Source organism: Xiphophorus couchianus, chromosome 21, assembly GCF_001444195.1.
Source record: "Xiphophorus couchianus chromosome 21, X_couchianus-1.0, whole genome shotgun sequence".
Lineage (NCBI taxonomy): Eukaryota > Metazoa > Chordata > Actinopteri > Cyprinodontiformes > Poeciliidae > Xiphophorus > Xiphophorus couchianus.
The window spans coordinates 15,641,631-15,655,749 of NC_040248.1; the positions used below are offsets into that span (position 1 = coordinate 15,641,631).

At 36.7% G+C, this 14,119-nt stretch overlaps 1 protein-coding gene across 6 annotated transcripts in view; it reads right to left on the bottom strand.

Annotated features, from left to right (window-relative positions):
• The window catches only part of ctnnd2a (catenin (cadherin-associated protein), delta 2a), a 218,493-nt gene that overhangs the window by 41,981 nt on the left and 162,393 nt on the right, over window positions 1-14,119 (bottom strand). For all 6 annotated transcript variants that reach the window (XM_028005386.1, XM_028005383.1, XM_028005385.1 and 3 more), the window contains exons 15-16: window positions 10,305-10,491; window positions 1,619-1,736 (exon numbers count right to left, since the gene is read on the bottom strand). In XM_028005386.1, the coding sequence (XP_027861187.1) occupies window positions 1,619-1,736; window positions 10,305-10,491 (305 nt within the window). The remainder of the gene's footprint in view (window positions 1-1,618; window positions 1,737-10,304; window positions 10,492-14,119) is intronic.

Here is a 14,119-nt window from a genome sequence, read left to right on the forward strand (position 1 = left end):
TACAAAGACAAGAGAATACAGTCTGGTCATATGAATTCAAATATATTAACGATGAATGGGTCAAACCTGAGAAACGTATATTACTAGTTTCTGAATTCATCTTGAAATCATCATTATCAAAACTGAAGTTAATGATAAATATCTTGATCATCAAAATTCAGAGTAAGTAGTTGGAAAAAGCACTGAAGGAAACGATTAATACATTGTTGGGATATTGTTAGGGCACTTTATCTTACTTTGTACAAATATACTAGCGTAAAACAGCTTTTATTTTTATGCCACATGTTTAAAGAAAAAAATCCGTCTAATTTCTTTCCTGGCAGTTTATAGTTGTCAATTCAATACCTTTTATCAACCCTGATGTACTGAAAATGCCTGAAAATATTTGCATAGTGTGCCATTAAGGAGCCCTGAATGTTTGTTCTGATTTATTGATCTATCCATCCATCCATTTTTTAACACCCTTGTCCCTAGTGGAGTTGGAGGGGTGCTGGTGTCTATCTCCAGCTAACGTTCCGGCCGAGAGGCGGGGTCACCCTGGACAGGTCGCCAGTTTGTCGCAGGGCAACACATAGACAGAACCTAAAGAGAAACCAATTTACCCAACAGTCATGTTTTTGGACTGTGGCAGGAAGCCGGAGTGCCCGAAGAGAACCCACGTATGCACAGGGAGAACATGCAAACTCCATGCAGAAAGACCCCGGGTCGGGAATTGAACCCAGGACCTTCTTGCTGCAAGGCAACAGTGCTACCAACTGTGCCACTGTGTATTGATCTAGCTCCCATAAAAAACTCAACTAAAGGCTCTAAAGAACATAGCATTTCATGTACATAAAATATGTTTAATTTGAAATTACTACACTTTGAATTTACATGAATTTTCTGCAATTGAGGGAATTGAGATTTTTAATCATTGTGATGTTTTTTCCTAGTAAGAAATTTACAGAACACACCAACCTCTACAACAGTAGCAAAATGTATGATCCAGAATAAGACTAAAAATGAGAAAATGGAACTAGAGGGAAAACAGAGGTTTTCCATGTTTGTTGTAGCAAAAACCATTAGATGACTGATCTGCCAATCAGTCTTTGTTACTGAGGCAACGACAGCCCTCTGGCGACTGCAGTCAAACAGTGGTGAGGGAAGGATGGTTAAACAGTGATTAAGGAAGGCCATTTAGAAAAGGCTGGAAGACAGGGAGACCTTGAAAAGTCAGTCATCCAAAGCACTATTTATGTAATATTGACTGGCCTCTACACACTTATACATACTGCACGCCAACATGAATGTGGTCTGAGACAGAAAAATGCAGAATGAACATAAATTCACTGCTAGCTTAATAGGCTACAGCAAATGCTCTAATACTTTAGATATAAAAGCTGTAACTTGGCTTAGTGAACTATGAACTCCTTTAAGACGTACAAAAAATGTCATCCTAGTGGTAATAGGCAATGTGGGGAGATTCAGCTGTGCTTTCAGATAGCGTTTCACGCTGAAGATTTTACAAATGTTTCTGGTATGACAAAGTAGTGTTAAGATTAATGATTAATGTTTCAGAATGAAATACAGAGTTTGTGCATAAAAAAGCAAAAGTTTTCAGAGTAAAACTAATAAATACCTTGCTGTCAATCTCACTGCTCCCCAAGGAGATCTGAATAACGTAGAGCAGAGCATCTGTAAGGCCGTCACACTCTCTCATTCTCCGTCGTGCTTCCTCACCTGCTGAGCTTACATTTCTGAAACACACCAAACACAAGCCATGTAAAAACAAATAGATGAAACCATAAGATTAATAAAATTTTAAATATGATCACAGATCCTTCCTGCCAGCAGCTGTTAGACTCTGCAACCATCACTGCTCCCAGTAAACTCAAGAATTTACAATTTAGTCTTTGGATCCGAGTATGCTATTTTTGATAACTGCAGAGTATTTTATGTTATAATCTTTCCCATATTATTCTTAATTAAAAAAATATATATATTTTAATACATTTACCATTGTGTGAACCTACATGTTTTGAATCCTGTCACTTGCTGCTATTTCACCTGAATGTCCCCAATGTGGGACACAAAAGTATATTTCTATTCTGTTATTAAAACTTGTTAAATGACAGAAAAACAAACATCTCAGACTATCCATAGAGGCCTATATCCAAGTTTAAAACACTTGAAGAGAAAAAAAAGAGGGAAAAAGTCACTTAATTCAAAAAGACACGCCATATAATGTTAGAGTAACTTGATAGTTTTACGTATCCTATTATTGGTGGAAGCCTTGCTTTTATGATCTACAGAAAAAAAAGAGATACACAGAGAAACTGGTAACGGCACAATTTGTTTTACTTTTTGATGGTCAGTGAACACATCATGCCGGACTGAAACACATTGGTAAAGAATTTTTTTCTAAAGTAGGATAATTTAAAGGTAGCTATTTTAAGGTGTCTAAAATTGAAGTCAGATGAAGCACAAAATTGCCAGATGTTATTTAAAATGAAATTGTATTTTCTAAGGAAATGTGTCTGCAGGCCATTAATGGTGCCACAGCAAAGATCCAGGCTTAGGCAGATAACAAGAAGGCAGAATATACTGCAGTAAGGTTGTTCTGTTTGTCCTGCTGAGCTTATCAGGCATGAATGATTTAAAAAGGATGGCAGCCTTCAGGATTTAGGGTAAGGATCTATATTTTCTAGGGAATGCATACAATTGCTGCTGTTTAATGTTGCACATTCTAACCATGCTATTTTCCAACATTAGAAGTTAAAGAGTTACAATGTAAACTCCTTAACCATTAATTGTTTCTTTAAGTGACATTGCTTTACGTCAACTCTGGTGTTACACAAATAGCATGACATTCCCTACTAAATAGCCTGCTTTTGTACAGCACTTTATCAAGCCAGAGGACTCCAAAGCACCTTATACTACAATCAGTCATTCACACACACATTTCAGTCACTGAAATATGTGTATGACACAATGTAGCACAACTGCTCTGGGAAGACTAACACCGCTAGTAGGCAAAGGAAGTGGGGTTCGAACTGTCAACCCATTGGCTACACAACAAATTCCTACCTGAAATAATATTTTTAATGTAATTGATATAATTTGTTATAATTGTTGAAGATAATTCTGATTGGTCCTATAATTGGCAGGTCAATACTTTCCACAAAAAAAAATTAAACGGCAACAAAAATCTCTAGAAATAATGGATAGAATTATTTAGTTTTAGACACATGAAACTAACATTCATTACAATGAATATTTTTGTTGTCTTACAAAACCCAGCGCTTCCATAAACCATGTTATACATGACTAAAAAAGTATTACATATAACTGATGCACTTTCAGGTCAAACTTCTCACATCGCAAATATTGTTCTGACAATAACAAAGCAAAGCTGACAATAACAATGAGGAACACATATTTGATTTTATCTAAGGTGAAAACACCCATTGCACAGAGCAAGAAAAAAAAGACAAGTTCCTATCACACAACTTGAGCAAAACATGTACTAGAACCGTCTAATAATGTCAGTTTGCAAATCATGCCTTTGGCACCCGTTGAGGAGATCAAAATGTAAGTGACTGTCTTGAAAGACTACTTTAGAGATGAATGACTCCAAGCAATCTGAAAACCTAAATGCCAGAGCCACTCAATATACCTCCTCTTCATGTTTTTATGTAGCAGAATCAATTATTGTCAACTCTGCAGCACAGCAAAATCAAAGAGCGCAATTCAGTCTTGTAAAATTAAGATAAATGATAAGGTGCCAAGTAATCGCATTTCTACTTTAAGGGTCACAAATCACATCTTCAGATGTACATGTTGGTTAATTATACAGTAAATCAGGGTAATGCAGAGCAGCTGAATGTGGATTTATACTAACTAGTCAGCTATTTCTTAGGTTGAAGACCTGGATGTAGATAAAAGACTTCATAGATATTTTAGAGCTTAGCTTCAAATGAACGAAAACAGTAATTAATTTCCTTTTACGCTGCAGACCACTGCTAAAGCAACATGCAAGCAACGGAAGGGAATAAACAGAGGAATCATTAACATTTAGTCAGAGGAGTTCAAATATTCTCTTAAGATAAAATTTAACAGAACAGATGAGACAATGTGATGTGAACAAAAAGGCAAATATGTCATGCTGGCACAATAAAGATCACAGCTGTTTTTGCCAGTCTATGAAATTAGGCTATTCAGAAACTGTGCCGATTAAAAAACACAGAGAAGAGAGAAAGAACTCAATTAAAACGTCACGTTGTTGGCTTCCCACTTCCAAGAGAAGGTCAAATTACTTCCCCTTGCTTTGAATGCTAATGGACAACGAAGTATACTATGAAATGGTGCTTAGCAGTAACAAGTGTCCGTCGAGTCGATATTAAACAACAGTGCAAACACTTCACCTTAATAAATGTTTAAGCAACAAAGACAGGAGGTGGGTAGAAGAGCAAGAAAATGGAAGTACTGTTTGAATGTGCAGTTTTGTCATGCTGGCTTCTGCAGAGATGTACATGGTAGGTTACATATCTGTTGAATTAGAATAGATGCACAGAAATGCACTGGTGATGACACATAGATAGTCAACTCAGAAAGTCGTCCAAAATGGAATAGGCAGGGCTCGGTGCGAAGAAGTTAAAATAAATAGGGGTATTTCAAACAGAACTGATGCAATTATAAGAAACACTTCAGATAAGTTTTAATGCTATTGTGTTCTGAACAAAGCAGCACAAATTTTCAGATCTATGACCAGCATATCAAATGGAAAAATTGTACTCGTTTCCCCAAATTTTACTAATTGCCTCATTACAACACATTTTTTGGCAAAAACCTTAAATTTTGAAAGACATTTGGCCAAAGGACATGGCACTTACTGAAGGTAGAGCGTTGTGCCTAGCCACCACAGTGCCTGGGAGCGCCTAGAGCCAGCTAACACCAGAGGAAGGCTTGTTGATCATGAATCAAAACTCACATGATTGCAATCTGAGAGCACATCATTCATCCATATATAACAAATCCAAATGCGCCTCATGCAACAAAAAGCTGGGAGCACAGGAAACCCTGCAGTTGTTTGTTTGGGGTCCAAATAAATCAGGGCTGTTAAGATGAAACGGTTGGACTGATACCATAGCAGACAACATTAAAGCTAAATGAAACAGGAAAAAAAAGGCATGCAATGTCATCCAAATACATATACGCAGTACAGATTTCTTCTCATATTTATGATTCGTATTTTGTCAAATTCTTCATTTAAAATAAAGAAGCACTGGAAGATCTTGCATGGCTAATTAATGAAACATTTTAAAAGTCAGACACTTTAAGCTATGGAGCAACAAAATGTATTATTTACTTTGATTTGAACTGTCAGTGGGTTAACTTTATTTATAAAGCACAAATAAGTATAGTGCTGCACAGCATGACAAAATAACCAAAGGGAGTTGGCAAAAACACGCACACGCAGGAGACAAGATTAAAGTAATTCATCGTTTAAAAAATAATATTGTAAAAAAAAATAGAAATAGTCAAGATATTATGAGCAGCTCTTATATTGATTGGTAATTTATTCCACCGTTTCTCTGCTGTAACAGAGAAGGCACGATCACCTCTACTTTTTTTGATTGGACATCTAAGAGTAACTGGTTGTTAGACCTAATTGTTCTTATGGGTATACGGTGCTTTAGAAGATTATTTAAACATGATGCAACAGAGCAATTGTGACCCTAAAAACCAGCAGGTATTTTCTTAAATCAATCCTGTTACAATTAAGAAACCAGTGGAGTAAAGCTACAATTGCAGTTGTTCCTATTTTCAAGTTCCTGTTAAGAGGTGAGTAGTAGTATTTTCCACAAGCTGCAAGTGGCATAAATCTTTCAATAGCCTAAGGAAAAAGATGAAGCTTCACTCTAGCAAGAAGTTGTTGCTGGACAAAGCTCCTCTTGACAACTGAACTGATTTGCTTTGTGATTTTAAATAAGCTGTCAACGAATATGCCAAGATTTCTCACACAAGAGATATTGTATGACAGAGAGAGATACTGGAAAGATCTCATCCCCCTAGTACCAAAAACACAATTTTATTATTTTTTAGGTGAAGGAAGCTTGAGTTCTTCCATGCCTTTATATTAGCAAGACAGTCCAATGATGACTGTCTTGAATGGACACACAGACCTTAATGTCATCAGCATAGCAGTGGAAAGAGATATTATACTCCCATCAAAATGGATTCTAGACCTGAATCAACAGTTATAATAAGGCCAATAACATTCCTTAAGACAGTGGTTTCAGTGCAGGGATAATTTTTAAAGCCAGACAGAAACTGTTTTTTTTTTTTTTAGAAATGTAATCCGTTTCAAAAAATGCTACTGCTTCCACATAGTTGCACAGTTTCTTCTCATTGAAAATGAAGAAAACTGATGATTGTAGTTCAAACATTACCTAAAAATTATATATGGTAGGAACAAAATGTTTTTTTCGTAGTTGAGTAAGCACATTGTCCACGTTCAACCAACATCTAAGACAAAATCAATACTGCAACAAACACACAGTGCAGGAAGCAAAAACCTTTTCTTGGTAAAACAGTTTGCCTCACATGACTTCACCAACAAAGCAAAAAGCTCTGCTAATAAGACCAGGAAAAGGGTAAACCAATTTTTAGGCAGACTATTATTATTATTTTTGTTTTTTTACCATATGGATATAAATATATTTGGATGGCTGATTTCAGTCTCTTGGCCTGTGATGATCACAACAGCGTGCATCTTTCTTTTCTTTATACATCCTCTCTAAAAGGCTATAAAGCATTTTGTAACCAATTAGACTGGAAACTAAAATGTTGAATCATAACAAAACAGCTTTAGAATACCAGTAATCAGTCCCAGAAGAACTAGCATTTATTATAAAACAAAAATATAAATGACTGAAACATATTGACAAGACTGAAGTAAAACAAATATATTTAAACATAATCTTAAATACGATAGCACTGAAACAGGTCTGGGATTTTGCATAAAAAACATTGTCATTCTTTTGGAAATTATTGCAACATTCCTGCTAAGCATTCAAATAACAAAGTTCCAAATTTTAGATCACATACTTTTCAAATTGAAAAACAGTATGACTACTTCTTTTACAAACAAAGGCGTCAGACTGAACACAACTGCTCAGCAGTTGATTAGATCCAGCTGCTTACTTCGACTGAATGCATTTTTGCTGTGTGACTTATTAGCAGTGATTACAATAAGCAGAATAAGGTAATAAGAAATTTATTAAACAGGAGGGATTAGTATGCTGCTCTGGTGGTCTAAACAGCTAACCTCTTCAAAACTGGCAATGAATTTATGAAATTAATTTCTCAAATTTCAAGATAAGGGTGACTTTGTTTTACTCTGATGAATTTTGCTATGGGCGACTAGATTAAAAAAATTAAAAAATCCAAGTGCACGTATGAGTGTCAGAAAATATTTGATGAGTAACTATTTGTGGCTTGCTTTAACCTTCTTATAGAGTTATTATTTTCAGCGCTTGTAGGGCATAGCTTAATTAGTTTAGATAAGCTGGTGTGGACAAGTGACAACTACAATATGAACAATGAGTCGGAGCATAGCAAGTCAATTGTTACCCAAAAACTGTCCGTCTTTTCCCCCATTACTTGACAGAGTATAGCACGCTAACAGACATGCATTTTTGGTTAAGTCTTTCTGTGAGAAGTGAGGTTGACAGCAAAAGCAAGTCTGTGTCCCAAACTTCCTACATCACAGTGACATAAGACGTGTGGGATTACCAACTATGTCTAAAATACAAACACCACAACCCCACTTCTCATTGGTGCGGCTTAGAACTACTCAAACAGACTATGGTCACAGTTAACCACCCTCCAAGGACTTCTGACAAATGATCTTCAAGTGTGGAAAACATTTATTTTTCAGAATATAACACTGAGGAAAGAAAGAATTCTGTTTTTGCAAAAACTGGATTGCCATCAGTTACGTATGTTTTTCTATTACACATTTTAAATCAAACATTTTCTTTTCATGGATGCATTGACAAATAATGTAAAAGAAAATCAATCAAATTTACTCGTAGCAATTTAGCAAAATGAAACTAAAGACAATGAGATTACGAGAGAATCTGAGACAGATGGCGAGCAGACAATGTCAGTCTGGGAATAAATGACGGCTGTCTCAAACAACTGGTGTGTGGTGGTGCTGTTCAAGTGTCTGACGGCGTGTATGTCTCTATGTGAATGAGAGCACAATGGCAACAGAAGGCTATCACCGGATAACATGCAAATGCATGAAATATATGAATATGAAGGAAAGCAATACGGAAACGCAGCTGTTTCTGACCATGCGTCCTGATCGTTCTTCAATAAGAAAAACCACAACTGGCTTAAATGTGATTTTTTTGAAAGGAATCAACCATTGCTTGGTGTATAATACTGTATGTACAGAAAAAATAAAATAAATAGCATACAGTGTGTGTAATTCATAAAGAGCAGACTGGGAATCGTCTCTTGCTTGGCAAAAAAAACAAAAAACAAAAAGAAAATCAGCAATCTGTGGGGACTTAAAGGGCTTTTTTTACTGAAAAATATGGAAACCACACAGAATAATGCTTTCTTTTATACCGTGTTCAAAAACCTACAATCAGTATCTGGCTGAGGATGAACTAAGAGATTACAATTCTGGTGCTCGTAGTGTAAGTGGTCGGTAAAGCTTTTTAGTTTAAAACAAGGAAAAGGGTTGCAAGAGAAATGGTGAACAAAAGAGCTCTATGACTTTTTAGTTGACTACATTTGCATATAGAAGTCATTGTGAATAAGTCACCCCCCCTGAGGAGTGACTCGGTTTAATGAGCAGTATTACCACAACAGCATGAACACACTTCTGAAGGTGTGTAGAAAGAGAGCACACACAGGCGCAAACCAATAATAGAAACAGTTGACTCACTGTGACTTCCTTCCAGGTGTGCTTTCTGTAGTTAGTGTTTCTAACACTTGAATTTTGCATGCGTGTTTTGACGTGCGTGAGAGTGTGTGGAGGTGGGCGTGCGCGGTGGGCGTGCGTGTGTGTGCCACTTAGGGTTCCAGTACATACGAGCTCAAACACAAACACTCAGGAAAATAGACAGAGTTATACAGAAACATATTGAGGCATACTCATGCAATACACAACAGCACAAGCTCGCACAACAAAGCGATAATGAGATAGGTGAGAGGTCTGAAATTGAGCTGGAAACACAAAGACCTGAACACAGTAGTCTAATGTCACATTAACCCTTTGAAAAGATAGTGAGATGGGATAAAACGCTGGTGAGCAGCATACAGACCTCCTTTACCCCCCCTCAGTGTTTACCGCAGCTAAATTCTTCCTTCAGTTTTTACCTTCTCCTCTGCTTCCAGTTCATCATCTCCTCTAACATTTCATCTGTAGCATCAGAGTGGTGAACAGTGCAGTGACAGCATCATCTATCTTCCCCCGCATCTTTACGTACCAACACACGGGCACAAAGCTCCTATAAGCAATTTTGTGACTTAAGGTGGAACACTCCATGGTAAAAGTAGGAAAAAATCCAATATTATTTTTTTTAGTCATTGAGGAAAGGTGAGATGCACATCAAACATGTTGCCAGTCAATCCCAGACAACCATCCACACACACACACACACCTAAAAGCAATATAGTATCCAGAGAAAACTGTATATGAACACGCCAACATTCAAACACTAAACACACACACACACAAAATAAAAACAGGCAGGGCAGAGATTAGAACCCAACACTTTATCTGTGTTAGGTATGTATAAATAATTAATTTAACTAAATCTGCCTGAACAGGCAATTTTAGAGTCTGACACCAAGAGAAAGTTATTTTTTTTTGCTGTGAATTAGGCAGCTAATCTCTTAGTGGTGCCATAATTAAAAATAACACACACATCAGCATGATCACTATGCAATATTTGCAATGAAAAACATCTTATTCCATTAAAAATATCTAAGGTAATTTGAGTTAATGAGTTCAGTTTAGATGTTTACCAACTGTAGCTTATGAAACTCATTTAGGTACAAAACTCATTTTCTGTGGTTCATAGACCTCTGTATCTTGCAGTTTTATAGACTTTCCACTACATTAACTCATGTACATTTATTAATAATATGTACCTTTGCTTGTAAATAAATGCACTCTCCCATGGTTATGTCTCTAATGCATTAAAACACACATGTTTTCATTGCACGTAAACAAATTCTAAACAATAATGGATGCCTTAAGATGCTTTAGCAGCGGTAGTGATGTAAATTGCATCTCTTACCTGAGACAGCCTGTAGCATTGCGTAGCACCTGGGAAGTATGAAGGTGGAGTTTGCGGTCATCAAGGTGACCAGGAGATGAGTCCCAGTTGGAGTGCGGTATGATGACGCTGTTGGTCAGAACTGCAAGTGCATCTTGGATAATCGGCATCTTCAGGGCGTCACATGACGACAGGTTCCACAGCACACCTGCATGTAATGTCGTTGAAAATAAAATAGGCATCAGGAAGTGTGTTCACTATTCTGCATAAAAATTAATGTTAAAATCTGTGCAAGATTTTGAGAACTATTGATTTCAAAATATCAATTTCTTGCTTCGTTTTTAAAGAAAAGGCGTATTTCAGAGAAACAAGATATTTCGAAGAATAGAAACTCTTCATTTGTACGTAAAGTTGCACAACAACAGTAAATGCTTTATCTGGAAACTGCTCTGTTCTGATCTATTCAATGATATTGACTGACTGGATCAAAAAAGCTAACTTTAAAGGAGCTACAATAAATAATGTTTATTCTGGTGTCGGATAATAATGAAGAAAAGAACCAGTTTAATTAACAGTTAAGATTTTATGTTATCCATTAAATATTTTAAAGTAGATTAGTTGTTGGGACTTAGCCTGATTGCATTTTAGTTTGTCAATTTGACTTTTACTGTGGAATCTTAGTGTAAGATTAAAATGAGAGTTGTCTGCATTAAGCATTACTTACTGCACTTTTTCCTAAAGAGGACTAAAACCCACACATACCCCCTAGAAAGCAGTGCAGCAGTACCCATCATATGAATATAACTGCATAAAAAAAGTTATCCAGCCACCTGAATTATGTTATATCATCTAATCACAAACATTATATACACACGTGTGCACATTTTCTCATCTACTTGTCAGATGGTGTGCCAGATGCTCTTTGAAGGCAAGTGATAGCCCCACAGTTTCTTCGGTCACCATCATATGCAGGAAAACTACAAACATCATCATTTTAAATATAGTGGTTAGCACTTGATGATTGAACCAATTATTTTTGACCAGGATGAAAGCAGCAGAGAACAGGCACATATAGCCATGAATCAAAAACTGTGGAATTGGTACACATATATAGAAAAAAGGGCAAAAAGTAGAAAAAAATGAAAAGTATGACAAAAGTAAAAGAGAGCTGGAGGCGATGAGTGATGGCTATGAGAAAATGTCAACCAGAACAGAAAAAAAGCTTACACCTCTCTATTTACCATGGCACACTAAAAGAGCTGTTGGGACTAAAGGCTGGTTTGGTGTCAGACACCAGATGTTACAGGGTCAATGTGACATATGTCATTTAGTGTCAGTTAACATTTAAACAGCGGATGACCTCACGCAGTGCTATTTTCCATTTGAAACATACTACAGAATGGTATTTATTAATCTTTTTTTAATGCTGTCAGAGATATAGGGAAAGCGATATTCTCACTAAATTGCTTAAAGCTAGGGCAATTAAAATGTAAACAAAGCATACCACTTTAAGCCTGGTTGTCTAAAATGTACACAATGTTGAAAGGTTCTTATTGAAGCTGTTGTTATTGTTAAATGGCCCATAGAGATTATTTCTTCAGATGACAGTTTACTCCCCACTACTGTGCACCAACAAGTCTTCTGCTTGCCATCACATTAGAAACCAGAGATCTTCAAGCCACTGTTTCTAAAACATGTATCTGCATTGGAGGTTCTGAACAATCTGGATTCTACATTCTACAACAATCTGGATTCTGGATACAAACATCTGGATCCTACAAGAGTTTACCAAGTCTATTGTGGGGTCTCCCCCACTACCCGATGATATTTACCATCAGGTAGTGATCACCTGACAGCTCTGATGCAGGTCTGACTATATAAGCAAATTCTTTGTTGACATTTGACCCAAGGTGACTCGTTACTAAGTACACCTATTGGAAATATCTTTTTTTTTTTCCTTTCTTTTGAGACATAGCATGCCTTGAATAGAAATCTAATATTTAAAAACCTCCGGTAGAAGAAACAAGAAGGCTGCTACTACTAAATACACCCTTCCACGTAGCTCCAGTTTTGGCTACACGGGCACTGAAGTTCTCTATGAGCTCAATGAAAATCCCAGATCTAGGCCACCACCTGAAGCCTCCAAGATCTAATTTGTTTTACAGTGCATAAGCACAGATAACAACCAGAACCTTACCTCTTGCAATTTCAGAACCCCAAAGATAAAACACTGTTACTCACCAAAGAAACCTTTAACACCAAACTGTTCAGCCTGGGACTGGTAAGTATGCCCACACCCACTGCATTTCTCTCTCCCTGGGCAACCACTGAGGAGTATAACTTTATCCGGGAGCTAGAATCATTAGTCCAAATTCTGTGTGGAGATTTGTCTAATTAAATCTAGCTAGTTTCACACACCCCTTTTATTGTTTTTTTAACCAACAGTGAGATGATATCCCACATACAAGGTCTAGATTAGGACATTGGAAATCGGCACACAGAAGTCTTTTCTTTTGCTTTGCTTGCCACCTTCCTTCCATTTCACCTGACATCAATGTCCCTTCTCACAGGTGTTAGACCCGTGTGGAGGGAACGTCCTGTAGCTTTTTAAGGCTGGCCCAGATCAAGCTCCAGGATTCAAAACTTGACCACCAGGTCCAAAATAATCCAGCCATTTCTCAAAGTATTACTAAAAACCAAAATGACACTTTATATCTCAAGATGCAAAATCTGAACAACAGATTTCCAAACTAAATTTAAAGGCTTAAAGTATTTTAATATATGTACAAATTACACTATATAACAAGAGGGAGAGATCTGTTGAGAATCTGACAAAATATATATTTTTTTCTTTCTCATGCACAGCACCCTCTACATTCTACTATGGCCATCAGGCTGTCTAACCGAAGAGAGTGAGTGATTTCCTGTTTGCTCTGACAGGGACTGGACAGTAGAGTGATGGATGCCGTGTAAGTGAACATAGTTTCCAGTCCACTCATACTTGGCTCAAGGTTTACATTTTAACAAAAAGACACAAGAGTTCAGTGGCAAAAGTCTTGCTTTGAATTAGTCAGGACTCAGACCCCAGCTGAGTAAAGTTTATCTACAGTTTACCTAAGAATTGCTTTTTATTGTCAATCAGTAAACAACCAATAGTTTTTCTGGGTAAGAAACTAGATAAACTTTACAAAAACGGATGTCCCAAACTTGGACAATCAAAAACAATAGTAGTTGTGGTCATCAGTATCTTTATACTTGATGACTGTAAACGAATAACATAAAAATAATTACATTGCATTACTGAACTAGGTTTTGGTTTCTATTTCATAATTAGGTGGAGAATTTCAAGCATCGTAACATCGTTGTTTGAAAGGAGACAAAATTCAAAAGTGGAGAAGATAAGGCAAATATGAGCAAAAACAAAAACAGAAATTCTCTGATAAAAAAAATGAGAAGAAAGGAAAGGAGATTACTGAAAGCAAATGGCAAAAACATATCTTTGTGTGAGCCATTGGGAGGACAAGAGAAACTGGGTGATAAAGCTGTGACCTTGTCAGTTGTTAGACAGCAATCAAGTGCTTGTGCAGAGAGTTTATCTGTGAGATGACGGCTGTAACATTTGTCTTTTCTGTTTCTATTAAGCTTGTTGCTTTGCTGCTTGTCGCTTTGCTTGCCAAAAACTTAATCTTTTCAATCTAATGCAAAAAAATATGCAAACATAAACACAGATTCAGCAGGACACTTAACAACCCCAGTTATATTGTGTCTCTTTCTGTCCATCTGTTTCTCTGATGGTTTATGTGTAGGGCAATTTATCAAGTGCTGATTAGGGTATG